General features: G+C 39.9%; 1 protein-coding gene across 20 annotated transcripts; it reads left to right on the top strand.

Moving 5' to 3' along the window:
• Window positions 1-2069: 2069 nt before the first annotated feature.
• On the top strand, window positions 2070-23352 carry LOC126973250 (E3 ubiquitin-protein ligase COP1-like). 20 transcript variants are annotated; one of them, XM_050820457.1, is made up of 9 exons: window positions 2070-2194; window positions 2480-2663; window positions 3503-3780; window positions 8704-8895; window positions 12900-13054; window positions 13679-13905; window positions 14037-14296; window positions 17410-22260; window positions 22554-23352. In XM_050820457.1, exons 2-8 carry the CDS (start codon window positions 2576-2578, stop codon window positions 17425-17427), a joined length of 1218 nt encoding a protein of 405 aa, XP_050676414.1. In that variant the 5' UTR covers window positions 2070-2194; window positions 2480-2575; the 3' UTR covers window positions 17428-22260; window positions 22554-23352. The 20 variants fall into 20 exon arrangements, 1 of the variants encoding a protein (XP_050676414.1); XR_007731303.1 differs by lacking the exons at window positions 2070-2194; window positions 2480-2663; window positions 3503-3780; ... (2 more) ...; window positions 13679-13905; window positions 14037-14296 and adding an exon at window positions 14348-14405 and having other exon boundaries at window positions 17410-23352; XR_007731312.1 differs by lacking the exons at window positions 2070-2194; window positions 2480-2663; window positions 3503-3780; ... (2 more) ...; window positions 13679-13905; window positions 14037-14296 and adding an exon at window positions 14468-14514 and having other exon boundaries at window positions 17410-23352.
• Window positions 23353-25488: the final 2136 nt, after the last annotated feature.

The following is a 25488-nucleotide window of genomic DNA, read 5'->3' as shown; positions in this document are numbered from 1 at the left end:
GCATATACATCGCCCCACAAAAGACTTACTAACTCGACTAAGCCGAGTAGTAGGCATCATCAGTTTATGTCTGTTCCTGGTGTTAACATTATGGTTAGGACAGTTTCTGGCAAATTCACTTATGTGCCTATGAACATACATTACATTATCAAGAATATATTGAGAAGCAACAGTCAAGATGTTAATTTCTTTGAATTTTGCTCTCAATGATTCTCTAGGACCTAGGTTATAAATAGCGCAAATAGCCCTCTTCTGCAGCACAAATATTGTATTAATTTCAGCAGCGTTGCCCCTTAGTTATATACCATAGGATGTAATACTATGGAAATAACTAAAGTATACTAGTCGCGCCGTATCTATGTCAGTTAATTGTCTAATTTTTTTAACCGCGTATGCTGCAGAACTAAGTCTGTTCGCCAATCCTTCAATATGGGGGCCCCATTGTAATTTGGAATCTAGAGTTATGCCAAGAAATATAGCAGATTCCACCGGTTCTATCACCTCTCCGTTTAACAAAACATTTGCATTTACATTTTTGACATTTGGTACGGTAAATTTAATGAATTTAGTTTTCTTGCTATTTAACAATAGGTTATTAGCGCTAAACCAGTACACGATGTCAGATAAAATATCGTTCACTTCGTCATACAAAGCTTGGTTTCTTTTCACTTTGAAAATCAGTGAAGTGTCGTCCGCAAACAATACTACCTTATGTTTTTTCTCTATAAGATTAGGAAGATCATTTATATAGATAAGGAAGAGGAACGGTCCAAGAATAGACCCTTGTGGTACCCCCATACTGAGAGGAGTCCCAGGAGATCTCCTGCCATTCACGTCGACCCTCTGAATTCTATTGTTTAGATATGAAGTCAGAAGATCGAGCGAAGTTCCTTTTATGCCATAGTGATATAGCTTCCTGACCAGCTTTGAATGTTGAACACAATCAAAACCCCTGAATATAAATCACAGAAGATGCCAAGTGCATTCTGCGATTCCTCCCAGGCATCAAAAATATTCTTGATCAGCTCAACACCTGCATCCATTGTTGAACGTCCCCTAGTAAAGCCAAATTGTTTCAAATGAAGTAACTTATGAGAGTTAAAGTAAGTAAGCATTTGGCTTAAAATTATTTTTTCAAAAATTTTACTAAGGGTCGGCAAAACCGACACAGGACGATAGTTGTTCGGGTCAGAAGAGCATCCCGACTTAAATATTGGTGTAATTTTACTATGTTTCAGAAGGTCAGGAAACACGCCACGATTAATACAATTATTAAATACTATTGCAAGATATGGTGCTATGACATCAATTATTGAAATTATTATTTTAACAGAAATGCCCCATATATCAGCAGTTTTTTTCATGTCTAGAGATTTAAAAGTTTTAATTATTTCTCCAGGGCTAACAAAACTAAAATTGAAACTTTGTTGACATCCTTTAACTCCATTTTAATATCACAAAATACTGTACAATGTGAACAATAATATTATGTAATATTTTGTTTATTATTAATTTAATTAAGTATTTATGGACAGACTAAGCATATTTAGAAAACAAAATCTCAATAATTTTAGTGTACGCTAACGCGCGGCTACTGGATTTCTAAAAGGTTGTTTCTTGTTAAATGATATTATGTAAAATTGATTACGGTTAAAGCACTACGCATGTGTCTGTTGAAGGTTGCCATTGTATGCTGTGTATCACTAATTTTATATTATCAACGTACGGTATCATCTAATCTACGCTAAAAAAAATTATTGAAGTAGGCGTTACTTTGCGGAAGTTCATAATTATACAACTGATTTAAGTTTAAGTTAAGTTTTCTTTAGTGTTAATTCCGCCAATATTTGTTTTTAAACAATTCGACACGTGTTTCGCCTCTACACGAGGCATCCTCAGGACGTGTTGTCTCGCCAAAATCTGGCACGAGATGCTCGTGTAGAGGCGAAACACGTGTCGAATTGTTTAAAAACAAATATTGGCGGAATTAACACTAAAGAAAACTTAAATCAATTGTATAATCTATGCTAGTTGGAAGCTAACTTATTATCATCCAACTTCAGCCCCCCGCACGGTCGCAGAGGGTTACCCGGCCGGTGACGACGACGAGAGCTTCATCAGCGCGGCGGCCGGCGGAGCTGACACGGACGCGCGCTGGCGCCGTCTGGCCGCGCACTTCGAGGACTTCGTGCAGGTGAGGGCACTATTGTTGGACACGCAACGATCTTTGGCGTAGTGTACACCGATTGTTAGTTACTAGCTGACCCCACAGACGTTGTTCTGTTCAAAAAAATTCAAAAAAAAACTTGCGGGTGGAATGTTTCTTAACTGGCCTCCACTCGGCGAAAGGAGTTTCAAATCTCTACGTCTTATGGTGCCAGAGATATCGTGATGAGTTAGTGCGTTGGTGTAAATCTCTTATAAATATATTAAATTAGTTATTATATTCAGTGACTCAATGATTTGTACCGTGTGTCAGTGCTACTTCGCCCACCGGGCTGACGAGCTCTACTTCCCCGGCTCGGGCTCGGAAGCGGCCACGCCCGCGCCTCTTGCGCCTGCGCCCGTCATTCCGATGGTGCCGCTGGGACTGCCCGTGGGCCCCTCCGACGCAGACCCAGTGCCGCAGCAGATACCGGAGAACAGAGCGTCCAGCTCCGCCGGTATGTACACAGTGGCGTGGATCAAGTGATTTATGAGTGACATCGCCTCTAAGTACATATACAAATAATATTTGTGAGGGTTTACGTAAAGATAATTATTATTATAAACTAAAATCTTAAGGCAAAGGAGTATTGGGTTCAATTAACAATGAACATTTTTTAACCCTTTAAATTGTGATTTATTTTAACGGTTCATCTGATGTTAAGTGATCATCGCAACTCACATGTTTCCATAACACCAGAAGAACGACAGGACCGGCAACGCGATTTTTTAAAAAGGAATACTTATTGAATCCGAAAGATACACTGTTTAAGTATTGTGGGTGTTTCGGATCTAACATGAGTATCACATTTATTGAAAAGAACAATAAAATGCTATTATAATCACAATAAACGCCTTGTGGTGTTATATTTAAAATAGTCTTCTACGTTTTTTTTAACTTTACCATAAATAGAACACATCCCGCTTCAACATTAAAAAAAAATTACCCCCCCCCCCTCTCCTCTCGATAAATCTAAGAATTTATCATCAACTCCGCCAGTTTATTATATTTGTCATATTAAACAGTTATGTCAGTAAATCAACAGTATATTGCATAATATTAACAACCAGCTGTTTATTATATTTGATTCTTCGAGCCGGTTACAATGATCTCATTTGTCAGTGCTTTGTGTTTGACAAAACCTCTAGCTCTATCGCTATTTTTACGAATTAGTTACAGAACAATCAATATACAAGTGATGTTAAATTTTAAGTTTTATCACATCACTCTGCAAACGTCATTCTGGGCCTGTATATATACACCGGGACCCAAGTAGTCTGTACCTGGGACACTCAGGTGCACTGGCCAGCTCCGGCGACCAGCGCGCGCCCGAGGGCGAGGCCCCGGTGCTGGCGGCGGCGCCCGAGGGCGGCGGGGGGCGGCGCCCGGCGCTGGGCGGCCTGCAGGCCTTCCGCGAGGACCTGGCCGCCTTCACGCGGTACCGCGCCTTCCGCCCGCTGGCCACGCTGTCCTACTGCTCCGACGCCATCAACTACTCCACCATCGTGTCCACCATCGAGTTCGACAAGGACGACGAGTTCTTCGCCATCGCCGGCGTCACCAAGCGGATCAAGGTACTGCTGGGCGGGTTCGTGCTATCGAGTGGCGAGTAGTTGGTGTTATTTATGAATTTAAAGATATGTAATAATTTTATAACACTGAGCATTATGTAATTAAACTTAACTTTAGCAATAAAAATTTACAAATTTATTAAAAAAAAACCAACACCTGTGAAGATATGTGAATGTTTGACATAAGTAATTAGCATTTAAAATGTATGTCTGAATGTGTGCATTTACTATAATATGTTCTACTATATGTATGTACTCAATAACCCTTGTGTTTTTTTAACTTGTGTAAGACATTTGAGTGTTTTTATTGCATCACTTTGAATATATTGTAAATGAAATGATTTGCAAATTTAATTGAAAATAAGAACTTGTATCTTAAGGCCAATGACAAGCTACGTAAAATTGATTGGTTCAACTTACTAGATGAATGTGATATTTGTCAAGCAGTTGATAAGTTTTACAATACTATTAATAGTGTAATCACCATCTTGTTCCAGTTAAAACTATAAAAACCGTCAAAAATATTATTTTTGGTGCTCTAAAACATTTATTAGGATTATTAAAGATAAATCACGGTACTTTTAAGAGATCGTCAAAAACAAGCACAAGTAGACTGTTATGACAAATATATATTCCATTCAGAGATTAAAATAAATAAATATAGTAAATTCTTTTCGCGCTTTATTAAGTCAAAAAGAACACCAATTGGAATTCCTGATACCGTATCTGTTAAAAATATTTCATGTAGTAATCTCAAAAATACATTTGTTTTATTTAATGAATATTTCAACTCAGTTTATGAAGTCGGTCCTTCTTGTGACAATTTAGGAATACCTGATGCTTCTGTCAATGACCTATCTATTTGTAATAACATTTCTATTGGATCTATCAAAGTTACGGTTAGCATTATTGAAAATACCTCAAAACACTTTATATAAGTTAGGGTACTGGCCCTAACGGTTTGCCCCGGTATTCCTGCAATCTTGCCATAAAACCTTAGCTTATCCACTTTTTTCTTTATTCTCTAAGTCCCTTAACGCAGGTATAATGCCACAATCGTTCTTTTATTATACCCGTACATAAATCTGGTAATAAGCATAATATAGAGAACTACAGACCAATATCAAAATTGTGTACAGTTGCTAAGTTATTCGAAAAAATCATTTATTATAAAAAAAATCCCATTTTATGGCCTATAATAATTATTCAACAACACGATTTCGTTTATAATTTTCGTGAATTTGTTCATCATATATCTACTGATATGGATAAAGGACACGCGGTGGACGTCCGTCGTGTATACTAAATTCTCTAAAGCTTTTGATAAAGTTTCACATCATAAGTTAATATGTAAACGACATCAAAAAGAATTCTAAGGGAATCAATTTTGAGAAAATAAATGCCTTTTATGCCTTTTAAACTGAAGATGCTTGGTATACACGGTGATTTGCTCCGTTGGCTGACTATTAAAGGCTATACATCTTCGTTTCTCCCAATATCTTCAGGTGTTCCCCAAGATTAGACCTCTTCTATTTAATTTATTTATTAATGACGTGATACATGTTTTCGAGAACTCTAAAATTCTGCTGTATGCTGACGACATGAAGATTTTCAGATCTATCACGCAACCTGCTGACTGTTAAATGTTACGAAATGACTTGGATAATTTTTACAAATACTGTGGTGACAATTCCATAAATTTAAATATATAAAGGTTATATGCTATCACTTTCTCACATAAGTCTAACATTACACACACAAATAACCATTTAAATAATGAATATATTGAGAGAGTCACACTGCTGCGTGATTTAGGCATTTGTATCGACAGCAAACTGACATTCAAATCTCACATCACATACATCACTGCGAAGACCTTTCGTACGCTTTTGGCTTCAACTGAGGACAAGTAGAGATATCAAAAATATTAATACTTTATTGTAAAAATCTATCTAATAGTATATGGTTCAATTATTTGGAATCCATTTTATGGTATACATGTGAAGGATCTTGAAAAAATAAATTCACTAAGCACCTTAAATATAGATATCCTAACCATGATCACTCTGCAGTTTACCAACACTCACTTGAAAATCGTCTAACAGAGCGAGATATGACACTTTTGTACAAAATTCTTAACAATTTTATAGACTCTCCATTTTTGTTAAGTAATATTCACTTCAGATGTCTTAAAGTTGACACTAGAAATAAGACATTATTTTATGTTCCACCAACAAGTACTAAATATGTTCAAAATACTTTTATATATTGGGGTTGTAATAAGTATAATATAAAATTTAATAATATTGATTTACATACTTGTTCGATCACACAGTTTAAGTAAGATATTAGAGAATACTTGTATAAATAATTTTATTTAAGTTACCTATAATCCGTTTGTTTTTTTCTAAAGTTTTGTAAGTTTTTTATTTTGTTTATCCTATTTTTAGACTGCTCACATGATATGTGTATTAGTGGAAACTTTATTTGTGTGTACAATTTTATATGTATTTATGTAAATGTTTTAAATACTGTTTATTTCGCAAAAATAAATAAATATCTAAATCATCTATCTTTTTTGAAAAGAGCAATCTTAGAGTTTCTTGCTCGTTCTTCTCTAAGTAAATCTGTCTTCCGAATAGGCAATGTAATTTACTGTAATTGTTTTAATAATATAACGTTTATAACGATGTAAGGTTTCTTTTCTCGTAAGTGTTGAAAAACATTTTATCTACACCCATGCTTTAAATCCTCTATTAAAGATTCTGAAACAGTTAGCTTATTGCTAACATTAAAACACCCAATGTTTTAATAACCATTACATCACCCAAAAGAGTGTTGTAATGTTGTACTGAATTTCATAACAACACTCCTATGTTTTTTTTATCCCTTCATGCAAGAGTTTCAACATACAGCCACATTCTTATTGCTCGATGCGTGGTATCTGTATTAATTTCAAAAAAAGAACATTTTCGTTTACGCGCGCTCCACACTCCCAGAACGTCGCGCGCCGTAAAAAAAAGTAGGTTATTCGAATCCCCGCCATTTTTCTTCTATATTTTTATTGTTTTGTTTACAAAAAATGAGCGATTCATTTTAAACGCTGCAGTGTGAGTGCATATTCGAGAATGAATTTTAATTATTGCACTATACAAAATGTAAATTACTACTAAAATAATTAATTGTTTCATTAATACTTAGTTTATTTGTATAATATAATCAGTAATGAATGATATTAGGTTACTACCAGGACTGGTGTTTTAATGTTAGCAGTAAGCTAACTGTTCCAGAATCTTTTAGAGGATTCATATTCTGGGTGTAGATAAAGTCTTGTATGCAACTGTTGATAATTAAGTATTAAAACACTCATGTGATACTATTATCACCCACATTCGTGTTTTAATACCCCTTATTACACAACAGTTGCATAAATAACTATTACATTGATCATGACACTCTCGCTTGTCGCCTAGAGCGTAATGATTGATATAGTACACTAGTTACATAATGTGTACTTGTTTATTATAATATTGTGGTGAGCAAATAATGGCTATTATGAATGTTATTGACAAATTGCGCAGCTTAACATAAGTTGTCATTTGCCCGTTCTATCAATTGTGTGTAATTTATTTATTTATACCAATAAGATTAACATGTATAAGTCATACTAATTATACCTAGGCAACACTGAAAATGTTTAGAAAATGAAAAACGGCTTAATATAGAAAGTTGCCAACACTTTTATTGTTTTTCGAAGTAATCTCAGTTCCTCTCTACACATCGTCGCATTCGATGGAACCACTGAGAAAAGCAGTGGGCCCATTCTTCCTTAGGGGTCTCTTCTATGGCATTTTCGTAGGCTTTCACCGCATCTTCAGGGCTCGTAAAGCGAATACCTCGAATTTTATCTTTAGTTCTTGGGAATAAATTAAAGTCGCAGGGCGCCAGGTCAGGACTGTATGGCGGAAGACTCATTATCTCGACACCGGCCAGAGCCAAATATTCAACAGTGCGTCTTGCGGAGTGCGCTGAAGCATTGTCGTGAAGGAGGATCGTGCTTCGAGGGCGCTGCTACCGTATTTTTTCCAAGACAACAGGCAAACAGCGATTGACATACCAGTCTGCAGTAACTGTCCTTCCATCTTCTAGCACAACTGTCGCGAAATGACCTTTCCGCCCTTTCCTTTCTGTACCTTAGTTGGCCGATCGAAAGGAAACTCCTACTGAGCTGATTATCTTTTGGCTTGCCCGTATCTGCTGATAGGTCACTCTCTTAGTGTTTTCTTTGATTAACGCGAGTATTACACATTTAAATAAAACACTTTTAAAGGATTAAAACGCGTGTAATTGTATCATTAGATTTTTTGCGTAAAAGTTACATTTTTATTTTAGTTAACCCGACGTTTCAAGACCTTTCCAGATCTCATGTGTTCCCCTGAAAACTACTTACGAACGAAATGTAACTTTAAATAAAAGGTCACTCTCTTATCTTTCTCTACCATGCGTCGCACAGCACTGATGTTATCTTCAGTAGTCGGATTATCAGTGAGATTGCTACGTCCACGCTTAAACTCGTTAAACCAATTGTAAATAGTGGCACGAGGTGGGGCTTTTTAAGAAATGCTAATCGCAGCCTATAATAGCTTTGTTGTTGAGTAAGCCCACAACGAAATTCATAATTAATCATTGACCGAAAATTTTCTCGCGTTAGGATCATTTTCACGTGTAATAAGAGATCTAGATTTGCCGCCAATTCACAAAAACAAATGATAAATGAATGCTATACACTACATTAGATTACCAAAGAGTTCTAAAATTGAAATTCAAAAAAGTTTTCATTAGCAATGTTTGTAACTGGCCAGTTGTAAACATTTTCAGTGTTACCCACGTATATCTAAATGTAAACAACATGAGTGTGTGTGGCAGGTGTTCGAGTACGAGTCGGTGGTGCGCGACGCCGTGGACGTGCACTACCCGTGCGCCGAGATGCAGTGCTCGCACAAGATATCGTGCGTGTCGTGGAACGCGTACCACAAGAACGTGCTGGCCTCGTCCGACTACGAGGGCACCGTGTGCGTGTGGGACGCGGCCACGGGCCTGCGCACGCGCGCGCTGCAGGTACCACCAGTATACTGATATTATAAAGAGGGAAGATTTGATTTTTAACATTTATTGTTACGATTAACTCAAAAACAACTCGACCGATTTTAAAAATTATGTATATTATATTTTCTAAAAATTAAGAGATCCTTATCTAAATTGTATCAATGTACTCCACCGTATCTAAATGTTGACTTCTGACCCGAATAACTATCGCCCTGTTTCGGTGTTTATAAAAAATTATTTTAAGCCAAATGCTTACTCACTTTAACACTTATAAGTTACTTCATATAAAGCAATTTGGCTTTACTAGGGGACGCTCTACTACGGATGCAGGTGTTGAACTAATCAGGAATATTTTTGAGGCCTGGGAGGAATCACAGAATGCACTTGGTATCTTCTGTGATTTATCTAAGGCTTTTGATTGTCTTCAGCATTCAACGCTGGTTAGGAAGCTATGCCACTATGGTATAAGAGGATCTGCACTCGATCTTCTGATCTCATATTTAAATAATAGGATTCAGAGGGTCGAGGTGAATGGCAGGAGATCTCCTGGGACTCCTCTCGGTATGGGCGTACCACAAGGGTCTATTCTTCGACCCTTCCTCTTTCTAATTTATATAAATGATCTACCTAACCTTGTAGAAAAAAAAACACAAGGTGGTATTGTTTGCGGATGACACTTCACTTATATTCAAAGTGAAACGAAGCCAAGTTTTGTATGACGAAGTAAACAATGCTCTATCTGACATCGTGTACTGGTTTAGCGCCAATAACTTATTGTTAAATAATCATAAAACCAAATATATTAAATTCACCGCGCCAAATGTCAAAAATGTAGATGCGAATATTTTATTAAATAGAGAGGTGGTAAAACCAGTGGAATCTGCTATATTTCTTACTGCATTACTCTTGATTCAAAATTGCAGTGGGGCCCCCATATTGAAGGATTGGCGAATAGGCTTAGTTCTGCAGCATATGCGGTTAAGAAAATTAGACGGTTAACTGACATAGATATAGATACGGCGAGATTAGTATACTTTAGTTATTTTCATAGTATTATGTCCTATGGTATATTGTTATGGGGCAGTGCGGCCGATATTAATACTATCTTTGTGCTGCAGAAGAGGGCTATTCGCGCGATTTATAACCTAGGTCCTAAAGAATCATTAAGAGAAAAATTTAAAGAAATAAACATTTTGACTGTTGCTTCTCAATACATTTTCGATAATGTTTTGTATGTTCATAAGCACATTGAGGAATTTTCTAGAAACTGTGACATTCATAATGTTAACACGAGGAACAAACATAAACTTGTTATGCCTACTACTCGGTTGGGTCGAGTTAGCAAGTCTTTTGTTGAGCGATGCTTCTACAATATGATCCCAGAAAATGTACAAAACAAATGTGTTACGAAATTTAAAAGAATTTTTAAAAAATGTTTCTGTGGGAAAGGTTATTATAGCATAAACGATTTTCTTAATGACACCACGGACTGGGAATAAAGCGAACACCCTCAGGCTCTTTAATTATGAATGTTTATTGTACGATATTACATTGTAATCCATATTTTATATTAAAAAAAATGCCCGCTGAGTTTCTTGCGCCCATTCTTCTCAGGTCTGAGGCAGTCTCTTTTGAATGGGTGGTAGATTTTGACGTTCAATAAGTGATTTATTTATTAGTTATTATTATTATTAGTTATTTTTTTGAATAAAAATATTTGAATTTGAAAAAAGTTGCTTATAAATATATTTGTTCGCGTGCGCTGCGAAAACTATTGACGACATGATAGACCAGAAAGAAATCCACTATGGTATATGGCTAAGTATAATACTAATATACAATAATAGTTTTGTTCAGATACGGGTGGAATCAATCAGTGATGATATTGATGCCATTATTTATTGCAGATCTAGTGACTTTTTCATCGCCATCGATTTTATAGTCGATCTTGATGGGGTGCCACATTCGGCCATAAGTCATGACATAGCATTTCCTAAGGTTGAAGTTCATTTTATTTTTGATACTTCATCCGAGAACAGCATCTATGTCGTATTATTTCTGCAAAAAGTTTTAAACCATCAGCGTATAGCAAGCACTTAACTTGTTCGATGACCGCTGACAGATCATTTATAACAGTGGGCCAAGAATCCAACCCTGACTAACTCCGCCGGGACTCGTATACGCTGATCCTGACATACGATTACGGAAGTAGTCACTGAGCAACGGTAGAAGGTCAATGCCGAAGCCGATGGCCGCAAGCTTTGAAAGTAGTATGTCGTTATTTACCCTATCAAACGCCTTTCGAAAGTCGAAGTACAAGACATCGACCTGGCATCCTCTTCGTAGAGATATAGTCGACCAGGGTTAAAAGATCTGTGTCGACCGATCTTTTACTCCTGAAGCCATGCTGTTCATCACATAAGTGTTTGTCTACATGTGCGTATATGTATTTGTGTAAAATATTTTAATATACTTTTGCTGGTGTAGACAGTATCGCTATAGGTCGGTATTCTTCGGCTTCAGCCTTATTTGTGCCTTTCGGTATGGGAGTCACTCTCGAAATCTTCCATTGATCGGGATAAGTTCCAGATTTCACCGAAATATTAAATATGTGCCAACACTTAGTGAATTTTTGGTACCTTTAATAATATTTGGTGGTAGACTGTCAGGGCCAGTAGAACTACTTGGCTTAAGTTTATTTATTGCAGCCATGACGTCTTGAATAGTAATCTCTGTCACATTTTTGGGAGTACTGTAATTGTCGTGGTGCAATATATTAATGTTAGCCAAGTTAAGTTCCGGGGTATCAGGAAGAAAAACACTTGCAAAATAACTGGCAAATGTCTCCGCTGCTCCGCTCCGGCGTATGTGTTATATCGGTACTTTATGGTAGGTATTATATTAAACCTTATCAATTTAAGTTGTTTGATATATGATCGGGTTTTTCATTTTGAAGTTGTGACGCGGATTAAAATTTTTATTTATTATCAATTAGGATTATATTTATTTATTAATTAGGATGTAAAGTAAAAACGTATTGAACAAATTGTCCTTCGTTTAGTCTATTAATATCTAATACTAGTTAACGTATTTACGCTAAATAATAGTTTAAATTTAAAACGCTTAATGTTAAAGAGTATTTTTTATATTTAAGAAACTATTTTTACTCCTTTATCGCGTCCATGTGGCCGACGTCGCGGTCCGCAGCTAGTGCTTTATAAAATCCTTATGGAGCGCTGTAGTATGAAAAGTGTGTGGATGTACTGAATTTTAAGAAGCTTTTGATGGAGTGCTACATTTTTACTTCTTGTGCTCATGGCTTCTCTTTCTTTGCTTCTTGTGTACGGTATTGTACGTGGAATATATGGTCACTGAAGCTGTACTTGTAAATTAGAGGAAAAAATTTTCTTTACTTTTCGCCACATACAACCCTACCTTAGAATGATATTCGTTGCCCGGTATTTCCAGGCCAATTTATGGGAACCTTAAAAAAGGCGCATAAAACTTAAAAGCTAAAGTTAAAACTTCAACATGATGTGAACGTAGAAGCTGTCTAGCTCCTCGACAACAGGAACCTAGTAAGAAGTAATTAATGTAGTGAACAATAAAAATTACATTTTATACTAAGTGTAAAGAACACAAAGTCATTCAATAGATACTATAAGACAAGATACTATAAGCTAATGAACACTGGTAAATTGCTAATTAGAGCAAATCTCGATAAAATTAAAATGTTATAAATTAATAATTAAAATAACTTAATGATCAGCAACACGGCTCAGGTGTTGCAACAGAGCCTGCACAGTGGTGATCACCTACAATCAGGTCATCTCATTACAAAGACTTGCAACACTCTGTGATTCTGCTGGTGTTTGATGATAGCATTGCTGGCTCGTATCTGTTGCTTTTTTTGCTCTTCTCGGTGTGAAAACTCGGAATAACTTGTGTTTCTAAGGATGAGGCCAGGCAACGTATTTCGAGATACTCAGCCCGTGACCATTGAGAGTTGTTCACAGGAGCACGACAAGCGGTGCTGGTCCGTGCACTTCAACCGCGCCGACGTGCGCCTGCTGGCGTCGGGCTCGGACGACGCGCGCGTCAAGTTGTGGTCGCTCAACGCCGAGCGCTCCGTGGCCACGCTCGAGGCCAAGTACAACGTGTGCTGCGTCAGGTGCGTGACTAATGGGGATGACATCTTGGATTTCAAAAATGATCCCAAATTCGGTCTCTGCACCCTAGGAAACCTCGGATATAGCTGGGAACGGCGCCTCTATTGTCTCCTTTTTTCGTTTCATCGAGTTTCAAAAAACAACCATTCTAAAGAACTTCTTTACTTACACTTAAAAAATATTGCAACAATAATTAAATACGCGGATGTTTTTAATCTATAGTAAATAAGAACCTGAAAGAGGCCAACATAAACAAAGAGACGACCCAGTACCGAGCCACCTTGAGACACATGATACCGAGGGCCGGCTCAAATAAAATGGGAAAAGGCCAGGCCAAGAAGAAGTGGATGTTCTTATTAAATTCTTAATTTATATTTTATTTCATCTTCCTTATTACATATAATCTAGTATTACAATTTACTGATTTAGGGAAATGTCTATTCACTTGGAACATTATTTGGCTGTCTGTGTGCGTGTAGTGCGCCGAATGTAAGTACGTGACGCTCACGCACACATTAATTCTAATGTTGTTCTTCTATATTGACAGGAACTATGAATGAAACTATCGTTCTGAGCGTTATTATTCTATTCATCATCCAAGATCTTCACAATACAAATGTTGGCAGGTTCAACCCGGCGTCGTCGTGCCACCTGGCGTTCGGCTCGGCGGACCACTGCGTGCACTACTACGACCTGCGCGCGCCGCGCTCGCCGCTGGCCGTGCTGCGCGACCACCGCAAGGCCGTGTCCTACGTGCAGTTCCTGGACGCGCACACGCTGGTGTCCGCCTCCACCGACTCCATGCTCAAGCTGTGGCGCGTGGACACGCCGCGCTGCGTGCGCTCCTTCACCGGTACGTGGTCACTCTGATAGATATGTGTAATACTTGTTAAGCTGGTCGCCGGTTCACCTAGATGTTGAAGAGAAAGAAAAGGCATTTTTATATAGGCTAGCTTAATTATTAAGTTCGTATGTACTCCGCAGGTCACGCTAATGAAAAGAACTTTGTGGGATTGGCCACGGACGGCAAGTACATCGCGTGCGGCTCGGAGAATAACGCGCTGTACGTGTACTACAGCGGCGTGTCGCGGCCGCTGCTGGCCTACCGCTTCGAGGCCGTGCGGGGCTTCCTGGAGCGTGAGCGGCGCGACGAGGAGCCCAGCGAGTTCGTGTCGGCCGTGTGCTGGCGGGGCGCGCCCGAGCGGCCCGTGCTGCTGGCGGCCAACTCGCAGGGCACCATCAAGGTGAGTGGAGGTGGAGACAGGAGCCGGCGAGTTCGTGTCGGCCGTGTGCTAGCGGGGCGCGCCCGAGCGGCCCGTGCTGCTGGCGGCCAACTCGCAGGGCACCATCAAGGTGAGTGGAGGTGGAGACAGGAGCCGGCGAGTTCGTGTCGGCCGTGTGCTAGCGGGGCGCGCCCGAGCGGCCCGTGCTGCTGGCGGCCAACTCGCAGGGCACGATCAAGGTGAGTGGAGGTGGAGACAGGAGCCGGCGAGTTCGTGTCGGCCGGGTGCTGGCGGGGCGCGCCCGAGCGGCCCGTGCTGCTGGCGGCCAACTCGCAGGGCACGATCAAGGTGAGTGGAGGTGGAGACAGGAGCCGGCGAGTTCGTGTCGGCCGTGTGCTGGCGGGGCGCGCCCGAGCGGCCCGTGCTGCTGGCGGCCAACTCGCAGGGCACGATCAAGGTGAGTGGAGGTGGAGACAGGAGCCGGCGAGTTCGTGTCGGCCGTGTGCTGGCGGGGCGCGCCCGAGCGGCCCGTGCTGCTGGCGGCCAACTCGCAGGGCACGATCAAGGTGAGTGGAGGTGGAGACAGGAGCCGGCGAGTTCGTGTCGGCCGTGTGCTGGCGGCCAACTCGCAGGGCACCATCAAGGTGAGTGGAGGTGGAGACAGGAGCCGGCGAGTTCGTGTCGGCCGTGTGCTGGCGGGGCGCGCCCGAGTGGCCCGTGCTGCTGGCGGCCAACTCGCAGGGCACCATCAAGGTAAGTGGAGGTGGAGACAGGAGCCGGCGAGTTCGTGTCGGCCGTGTGCTGGCGGGGCGCGCCCGAGCGGCCCGTGCTGCTGGCGGCCAACTCGCAGGGCACCATCAAGGTGAGTGGAGGTGGAGACAGGAGCCAGCGAGTTCGTGTCGGCCGTGTGCTGGCGGGGCGCGCCCGAGCGGCCCGTGCTGCAGGCGGCCAACTCGCAGGGCACCATCAAGGTAAGTGGAGGTGGAGACAGGAGCCGGCGAGTTCGTGTCGGCCGTGTGCTGGCGGGGCGCGCCCGAGCGGCCCGTGCTGCTGGCGGCCAACTCGCAGGGCACCATCAAGGTAAGTGGAGGTGGAGACAGGAGCCGGCGAGTTCGTGTCGGCCGTGTGCTGGCGGGGCGCGCCCGAGCGGCCCGTGCTGCTGGCGGCCAACTCGCAGGGCACCATCAAGGTAAGTGGAGGTGGAGACAGGAGCCGGCGAGTTCGTGTCGGCCGTGTGCTGGCGGGGCGCGCCCGAGCGGCCCGTGCTGCTGGCGGCCAACTCGCAGGGCACCATCAAGGTAAGTGGAGGTGGAGACAGGAGCCAGCGAGTTCGTGTCGGCCGTGTGCTGGCGGGGCGCGCCCGAGCGGCCCGTGCTGCTGGCGGCCAACTCGCAGGGCACCATCAAGGTAAGTGGAGGTGGAGACAGGAGCCGGCGAGTTCGTGTCGGCCGTGTGCTGGCGGGGCGCGCCCGAGCGGCTCGTGCTGCTGGCGGCCAACTCGCAGGGCACCATCAAGGTGAGTGGAGGTGGAGACAGGAGCCGGCGAGTTCGTGTCGGCCGTGTGCTGGCGGGGCGCGCCCGAGCGGCCCGTGCTGCTGGCGGTCAACTCGCAGGGCACCATCAAGGTGAGTGGAGGTGGAGACAGGAGCCGGCGAGTTCGTGTCGGCCGTGTGCTGGCGGGGCGCGCCCGAGCGGCCCGTGCTGCAGGCGGCCAACTCGCAGGGCACCATCAAGGTAAGTGGAGGTGGAGACAGGAGCCGGCGAGTTCGTGTCGGCCGTGTGCTGGCGGGGCGCGCCCGAGCGGCCCGTGCTGCTGGCGGCCAACTCGCAGGGCACCATCAAGGTGAGTGGAGGTGGAGACAGGAGCCGGCGAGTTCGTGTCGGCCGTGTGCTGGCGGGGCGCGCCCGAGCGGCCCGTGCTGCTGGCGGCCAACTCGCAGGGCACCATCAAGGTAAGTGGAGGTGGAGACAGGAGCCGGCGAGTTCGTGTCGGCCGTGTGCTGGCGGGGCGCGCCCGAGCGGCCCGTGCTGCTGGCGGCCAACTCGCAGGGCACCATCAAGGTAAGTGGTGGTGGAGACAGGAGCCGGCGAGCTGATTTAGGACACAGGTATCTGTGAACGAAGAGATATTTGACCTGAAATTGACAACAAAGACGCCAACAAATTTACTTCGCTGGGTTACCAAGGCTAAGGACCCTAAAATTAGGATCATTATTCATATCTCATTCGTACTGTGCTTACAGCTCACTTAAAACCATAACTTATACCCGAGCAACACGGTTTTCTTCCCTAAATGTCTACTGCAACAAACTTGGCATGTTATGCGTCTCAATTTTCCGAGGCACTTGATAAGCAGGAGGAGGTTTGCAATTGGTGTCTATACCGACATAACTAAAGCCTTTGATAAAGTTGACCACTACTTGTTAAAATGCAAACCATATAATTTTGGTGTCCATGTCAGTATCTTGAAATGGTTTGCTTCGTATTTAAGTGGTAGGTCGCAAAAAGTCGTAGTTTGTTGCAAATAATCTAGGCTCTTTGCAGTTACTTCTGGTGTGCCCTAAGGTACCCATCTAGGCCCCGTACTTTTCTTATTTTTCATTAACAATTTGGTAGCCGCTAAAAATCATTCCAAATTCTCTCTTTTCGCTATTATCTTAAACTACACAACATGATTAAAAGTCCCTTAGGTTCACAGTTGTTGCAACTTGATTGAATAGTGAGTTTCTTGCGCTCGTTGTTCTCAATAATAAATTTTCGAATGGATGATATTTTTTGAAGTTCATCAAATGATTTAAAATCGTATTTGAAAAAAAAAAACATTTTAATTCCACTTTATTTAGACTGTACAGTGTGTGATATTATTTTCCCATAACACTTGATTTATTATTATTTATTTCCTTTTTGTTTTAAATTGCTCAGTTAAGTCAACTATTTATTTCTGTTACATTGTCTTACATAGATTATATAAAAAAATGTTCAACCTCAATTATGGTTTTTTAAAAGTCATTCATAATCGTCGTTTTTTGACGTACACGAATATCTTTTTGAATGATTTTGTTAATGGTTCATCTCATGTAGCCTTCTAATATTTTATATAAATATAATATCAAATCAAATGTTTTTCACTCAAGGTGCTGGAACTACTATAAGAGCTTCGGGGAACAGAAATCGGATCACAGTGAAGGCAAAATGGGGAAGGGCGTAATCTATGAAGGAACGCGTCTTCAAAGGATTTGGTCGAAGCTTCATATTATATACGGACAGATATATTGTGGTAGCGGGGGATTCGAAACAGTCATAGATGTTTGTTGAATTATGCATAAACATGGTCGGTCAAGCTTGTTCCATCCGATCTCAAAGGATGGCTGTCCGGACGAATCGACCGTGATTATATGATTTAATAATCAAAAACAGAGAATATACTAGTATTCCTTCGACTGGTTCGTCCTTTACCCGTGATGGTATATATATACACACCATTATTTTAAGATTACCAAAAAAAACTGGTTTATCCATTACTAAACAAACAAAATAGAAAGTAATATAAAAATATTATCCCGCGAAAATAGCAAATTATCCAGTAACTTCTTTAAATTCATCTCTATTCTAAATCTCTGTAATCATAGGTCATACTATACTGGTGATTTCTTTGTGTCCGTCAGTAGTTGCTTCAATGTTGTAGGGGGCAGTCTACCGTAGTATTAATAGATATTTAATATTAGTGTGGAAACAAGACCGAGTTACCAATATGACAAGTGAACGATGTAGACAGTAAGACGTCGCCCTAAATGGCCGCGATCGTCGAGCGCTGAGTACAAACATAGACATTTCAGAAGGAACGAGCACAGGCAATGTTTGTTGCACTCAATAGGTAGTATTTTAACTTTTTATTAATTATGTATGCTTGCTGACTCACTTGTAATTGAACAAGAAAAAACAAGAAACAAAACCCTTATAAAAGAAAATAAAAACATTTTAATATAAAACTTGATTCAAGAGTCGACAATAACGTTCATACGGTGGGTTAATCTGCAGATTAGTCATATATTTCTTTTGACATAGACAACTCATCGTAAAAGTTGTCTTCGTTATTTCGTACATTAAAGTAATGGTTCAAAAATTCACTGCGGTGATTTTGAAGAGAAACTTCTTTTCGCGCATAAAGATAAAATTTTTACGGATGAAACGCAATAATTATAATATTAGTGACATGAAAATGTGGGATGTTTTTGTCGAAGAAGATATCTACGCACGTCTATATATATAATTGTATACAAATAAATTAAATTACTTTATTTATAAAATGTATATATTTTATTTGAAATTTTCAAAGCAATGTTGCCCAATGCCAAAAAAATGTGCAAAAAGGAAAGTTAAAATGGCGCTGGGCATCGCACGATCAATTAAGACAACGTGCTGTTCAATCACCGTAGGAACGCTCTCACCGCACGACGAACACGCATCGCGTCGTATGATCGTGGCCAATTAGGACGTCCGCCGAAAAACCGGAGTGTCATTTTGACATTTGTTACGTTTACTTGGCATGGCTGGATACACGTACGGATTAAATATTAATTAAAATATGATTAAAAATATGGAAGCTTAATAATTATCTGTAATTTTAATTTGTTTTGAATTTAGTTAAAGAATCACATAAAATATCGGTAATACTAGCGTGACAAACAGTTTTGTTGTCTCGCAATTACTTTTGGTATTCATTAATAATAATAAAGGTGGGGAATTTTATATGGCTGCCGTATATTTTATAAAGTTTTTAAAAAGTACCCAATGTATCGTGTGATGGTGCGGCACCCTTCCTTGAGAACCCGCCACACTGACAGATAGAGTCCCAGTAACAGTATAGACCTTTAACCAACTACCAATCTATATATTATACAGTGTAGTATTACATATATAAGAGATTTCCACATATATATTGACGTAGAGATTTGATATTTGGTAGGTATATTCCTTACCGCCCTGTACTGCCAAACTATACAGACTAGAATGTAGATACAATATGTATATAGTACACGTCTGTGTACTCAAAGTGATAACTTAAAACTTAAGAGTAGTATAGAGCGTGTATTTTTCCCGGAATATTATTAGAAATAAAGTATATTGAATATAGTTTCGTCAAAGTTATATCGCAATCTGCGGATGAGATGGTAGCAGCCAACAGCAACAGCAGATGAATCACATAAGCGTTGCCGACCATTTACAATGCTGTACGTTGCCGACCATTTACCATAGTCAGCCGTTAACTATCACCACGGAGCTCCTGGTTTGATCCGCGTCGCCACGTACCAGTGCGTGTTTGTTTTTATAATCCTAATGAACATTTATTCAATTATCTCTTCGAGTTTTCGATCCGTTTCTCCTCCCTTTAAATAAAAAAAAAGATACTTCATGCGGCAGTACAGGCATTGTCATAACAGGGTGCGTTTAACTGGACGTAGACCCCAATGCTGCTGTCGGCACTCGTTGACTGTGGCCTCTAGTCCGCTGTGATGTCTCTGGCGATGTTGAGACTGGAGTTTGTCGGCTTGGTGACTGCCGTCTAACACCATTGGTCGCTTCGAGTCTCAGAGTTCCTTCAGTGTATTACACACTCAACTGATGAATGCGACTATCTTTCTTGATTTGTTTTTCTTGTTTTAAATATTCTATCTCTTAATGGAAACAATCTTCTTGTTTCGACCATGAGTATTCCGCCTTTCTTTGTATGTCCGCGGATATAGGAAGAGATTGATTTTTGACGTTCTTGACTTTCATTTGAGCCTTAAGATTCGCTTTTCTATTGCACCTGGTCTGTCTCTAATCTGGGCCAATAGATTGATTCTTTTTTTGCCGTCTATAGTTTACGTTTTGTGATTTCATCTGCACAAGTCGATCGATTGTAGACTTCTCGCTGTTAGTAGTCCCCATTTGAAAATCTTGCTACATCCGTTAATGCTTCACTGAGCCGCTGTTGCTTATTGATCGTCACGTGATGAATTTATTTCATACTTATGCTGTTGCTTAAATTAGCCAAGTATCCTCGTCTCCATAGAGGAACTCTGGCCCTCTGTACCACCGATTGTACTTGTTGAACCTATCTGGTGGCATCGCCTGCTACAATCAGCTGGTATTCATACACCGACGAATTTTCCTCTATTGTTGCTAGACGATGAGCCACTTAAGTCAGACGATGAGTCAAGCCGGAGCGTGAACAAGTCTTTATCCAGGTTAAGGCTGTTCACTGCTGCTTGGAGCTCTAATCTTAGTATAGACGTTGGTTTCAGTGGAGCAACTTTTGCCTTTGCCACGATAAGTGATATGTTACGTCATCATTTTGTGCTCTTGCTCTCCAGAAGAGGATCGCTGCATGTGCTGCCTCGCTGTCCTCTACTACATTGTACTGGTTTGGCTGTGGAGGTTCCAATAGTAGAATCTTCAGTTATACAGTAAAAAGTATCCTTGGCAAGTTATTATTTTTTTTCTCATCTCTTTTTTTGACATCGCTTCTTGCGACAATTTTGATATCAATCGGATGACATTATCTATACTGAGCTGTTTTATGCGAATGTTTTATGATGACTGAAATACCTTATAACTTAATATATATCTATTCATGATAACTTCATGATAATATTTATTAATGAATACATCTCCACGCATTCTTGCTAAAAAGAGTCGATTGAAAAACAAATGCGGCTTAATTTATCTTACATAATATAAGGGTTCGTCTATTGAGATGCAAATTATTAAGTTTGATTCCACGATATGACCGAGTACCGAGCACTCGTACGTGCGAGAGAGAACACAAATCTATCAATCAGCTCAAGTTCACTTTGATATATTGGTAATTATGTTGTTAAAAGTAGGTATATTTTATCTCATAAAAAATAGAGTTGTGAAGTCGTTCTGCGGTTGGAAAAATATTAATTGTCCTTAGTCCTTGAATAATGATTCGTTTTATTTAAATATAAATCTCATTCTTAAATGTTAACTTTATAAAAATCAATGATAACTAATTGAAGCAATAATAAACAAAAAGTTATATTCTGTCACGGGCGGGATTGTATTTATATTTTGATAATTGATTTTAGAGTACGCATCTTTGTTAGAAAGATAGAATGAAAAGGAAGAAAGACTAAAAATAAAGATAGAATTAACAAGCTTAACTCAAAGAGGATAACATTATATTAAATATATTTTTATGGTTGTTGTTGTTCGACGTATATAAGACGGCTGATGACTAGAAAATACACAATAGCGTCATGTTGTTGTTGATTGTTGACAACAATAAGTTGTTCAAAACAAAATAATGCGTCGGGGACGTAATAATAGAATCGTTAGTCCCTCACCACACAGCCCTCCATAGCCCTCGAAATTCAAATTCATTTTTTTATATTGTTTAAAAATGTCATTATATGTGCATTATGATTCCTCTCATGTTACAAGAGAGCTTGGGCGGCGGAGATCACTTACCGTCAGATGACCCCCTATGTATGCTCGTCTGTCTTTTCTGCCTTCCCTCTTCATTTCTTTAAAAAAAACAAATGTTTTCTTTAAACTAGAAGAAGATTCAAAACTCATTATTATATTTTTAAGCCATCATTTGAGCCGGAAGACGTCCACTGCTACGTCACCGGTAAATTATCCATGAAATAATTAACCAACTACCTACTACATTTCCGCATATTTAAAGTGTTTTAACTTAATGTCGCTATTAAATCTAACACGTCGTATACTTTGACCTCATTCAAAGAGTGACGAAACCCAACACAAGGTCTTTCTTCCCATTTGTTCGTTAGCGTTTATTCGCCGTTGTTCGTCATATAGACCAGTGCCGAATCCTTTGAAAATGATAAAAAGTGAAACAAAATAATAGTAGGATGAAAACCATTGGAAAAGGACCAGAATATAAAAAAAAAACAAGGGAAAAATAAATTACGGGCGATCTGAGGTCGGGAAGTGGAAAAGGGGGATGTTTTAGGGTAAAAAACTGTTTATCTCGATTTCCGGCAAAACTACAAGTCCTATGGTAAAAAGTTAATTGGCAAAGTGACGAAACCCAACACAAGGTCTTTCTTCCCATTTGTTCGTTAGCGTTTATTCGCCGTTGTTCGTCATATAGACCAGTGCCGAAGCCTTTGAAAATGATAAAAAGTGAAACAAAATAATAGTAGGATGAAAACCATTGGAAAAAGACCAGAATATAAAAAAAAACAAGGGAAAAATAAATTACGGGCGATCTGAGGTCGGGAAGTGGAAAAGGGGGATGTTTTAGGGTAAAAAACTGTTTATCTCGATTTCCGGCAAAACTACAAGTCCTATGGTAAAAAGTTAATTGGCAAAGTTGTAGGTAATAAAGAGATCTACAACTTTTTTAATTACTTTTTTTTCACATAACCTCAAAATTTAGTTGAAAAATTTAAAATTTATTATTTTAGTATAAATAAGATAAAAATTAATGGCCTTACGAATAAAATTGGTATAAAGTTATACTTACCTGATATTAAACCAAGAATATGCTTAACGTTGACTATATCGCTGACAACGCTCAATACAATTATAATTCTGACGTTTTACAAATGTCAACCAGCCTTGTAATTAAACGCGGGAAACGTTATACGAGCGATTTAACCAATCGTAAAATGTATATTAATTGTAAACATTATGCAGATTCTTGTCTAATACTCAGGTATAACTTTATACGAAGTTGATTTGTAGGGCCGTTAAATTATATAATTTCTAAGCGCAGATGTCAAATCCCGCCCGTGGATAGATAGGGTTGACTTATCAACACCAAACCACTTCTGGTTGAGCCGTACTTCAGAAGTGGGATTGGTCTAGAACCACGTGTATTTTTGTATTTATATTATTTTAACTTCCCGTCCGTATATTTTTTTACAGATAAATTGTTGTAAATAATTTTTGTGTCGGAATTTATTTTGTAAATGATGTTGTATATTATGGAAATTGTTTTAATAAGTTTTTATACATTTTATTTGTAAATAATTAGTTGTACTGATGTAGATAATCGATGTTTAGTAGTAAGTAATAATATACATTATTTTGTTTTTGAAGTTTTATTTGATTTAAATCACTTCTTTCCTAAATAACACAGTATTTTACTGTATCCACTGCTAATGAATTCGATATGAACACCGTCGCACATATACTTGGAAGAGCTCGCATTTATTTTAACTCAAGTCGTATCAAATTGGAAATACCGTTTAGGGGAAGTACTTTCTAAAATTTGGCTGTGGAACAAAACTTTCTTGAAAGTCACATATCCAAATGGTGAGAATAGTATGCGAGTTTGGCTTGATCAGTTCGCAAGTTGTAGTGGTTGCTGTTTACACAATGCCGGCGAGGTTTTTAAGCAGCGGTGCTCTGTACTGTCACCAAGCAGCAATGTGCAAGAAGTATTTGGGTTGAAAGGTGCTGTTGCGAGTGAAATTATTGGACAGAATTTTGGGCTATTCTAGAATCTTGAGCGGCTCTGCATTGATCACGTTATCATTCAGCACGTTAGGGAAGAGGGGACGGCAGAATGCCAGCGCTGCATGGAAACATGAATTCATGATCGTGTCAGGTGTCTGAGCCTACTTTTTTTGTCTGTTGTTTCAGCGCTTACACTTAACAGTCTGAAAAGGAGCGATGTGGAAAGACAGGGTTAGGTGAGCTCTGAATGGACCTGCCTGGCTCGATGGAAACTATAAGTTCTGCCGTTATGTGCAGTACAATATAAGATATTGGAAATGCTTACAAGCGTTTTGAGGTGGGAACATACTTAAAACTTGAATATTGAAATATAGGAATAGGTTTTATTAAATAAAAAAAAAATACGTTTATTTTGCTACAACTGTAATTCATCAATTGTTAGTAAACTTATGATCTAATTGTGTTGGTAATTATAATTGCGAAGAGACATTTTATACTTACTGCTACCTCGTATTCGGTGGAGTAGAGAAGCCACTTTTTTACGTAGAATAGTGCTAAAGTTATCGACCTCTGCGTGTGCAGACGTAACTGACGCGCTTTTAAAACGTGGCAGCTCCAACAGTGCTCTGAAGGCGTTGTTATACTGGACACGCAGTAGGTATTATTAATAGAATCCGTGACACGTTTTTCACCCGAAAAACTGTGACTGTCACCAACCAATATAGAAGATAGAAGTGACAACTTCAACAAGGCGAGGTAAATTATACGAAATACAACTAGTTGTGTTCTATATTGTGTTGTTTTACCCGAACAAGTTAAATAGCCGAGTGTGACAGCCCAGTCTCATTCAATACTCACAAAGCTCAGTGTGTCTAAGGCCTATCGCAGATGACACACTTATTGTGCTATTGAGTCTGCGACACACAAAGTCTGCAATCGGCGCAAAATGTCCTTGGCAGATATTTCACAGACTCAACGCATACGCCGTACACTTTTGGTTATTTTGTCGGCAGAACTATAGGGACGTACCTACACGCAATGGAAGTACAGAAATTGCGGTGTATTATTTCGTACTTGAGTTATAAAAAAAGAAGAAGAAATAGAGAATTTTTTGTTCATCCTATTCTTTCAGAAAGATTGTTAAAGGGACTGTTTCATCCCATAATTTTCTTTTTAAATTTCTGTCATGATACTCTGCCAAAGATGATTCATACAGTGCTTGTCTGTTTTATTTTTCTTGAATTAATATCGATACATCGATGAGCGCCATGATCACTAGCAAGTGCACCACAGAACACTTTTACTCTACTACAGAAATCCCCATATACCTTTTAAACCATCAATATTTGCCATTTTTTATGGAAGTTGAGGAAAAACGATCGTATGGGTCACCTGATGTTACGTGGCGATGTAAGCCTGTAGTGGGCGGCGGTGATCGTACACCACCAGAGGAATCACAGGAACGCTGCCGAGCCCGAGTTACATTCACAGTTCTGAGCGACATTAAATATTTAAATTAAATTACAAGAATTTCTCGCTTAATAGAGGAGTACCGGGGTGTTGGTAAAGTTGCAGACATAAACCTCCATCATTTTCATCCATTGTTTCCTCTCAAAAACTCTTAAACTAAGCCAATTGTTCTCCTGTTTTTTTCCAAATTTTGGGCTGTGTCTATTGTTAAAGGTCCATCGATCTCCTTTTTATAGTGAGAGATAGGTAAAGATGAATTAGGGAAAATGTTGAACGTATATAACGTTCGATATTTTCCTTATGTG

The sequence above is a fragment of the Leptidea sinapis genome, chromosome 29 (genome assembly GCF_905404315.1).
Source record: "Leptidea sinapis chromosome 29, ilLepSina1.1, whole genome shotgun sequence".
NCBI classification, from domain to species: Eukaryota; Metazoa; Arthropoda; class Insecta; order Lepidoptera; family Pieridae; genus Leptidea; species Leptidea sinapis.
Note: the sequence above shows the minus strand (reverse complement) of the source record. Positions and strands in the feature narration are given on the sequence as shown.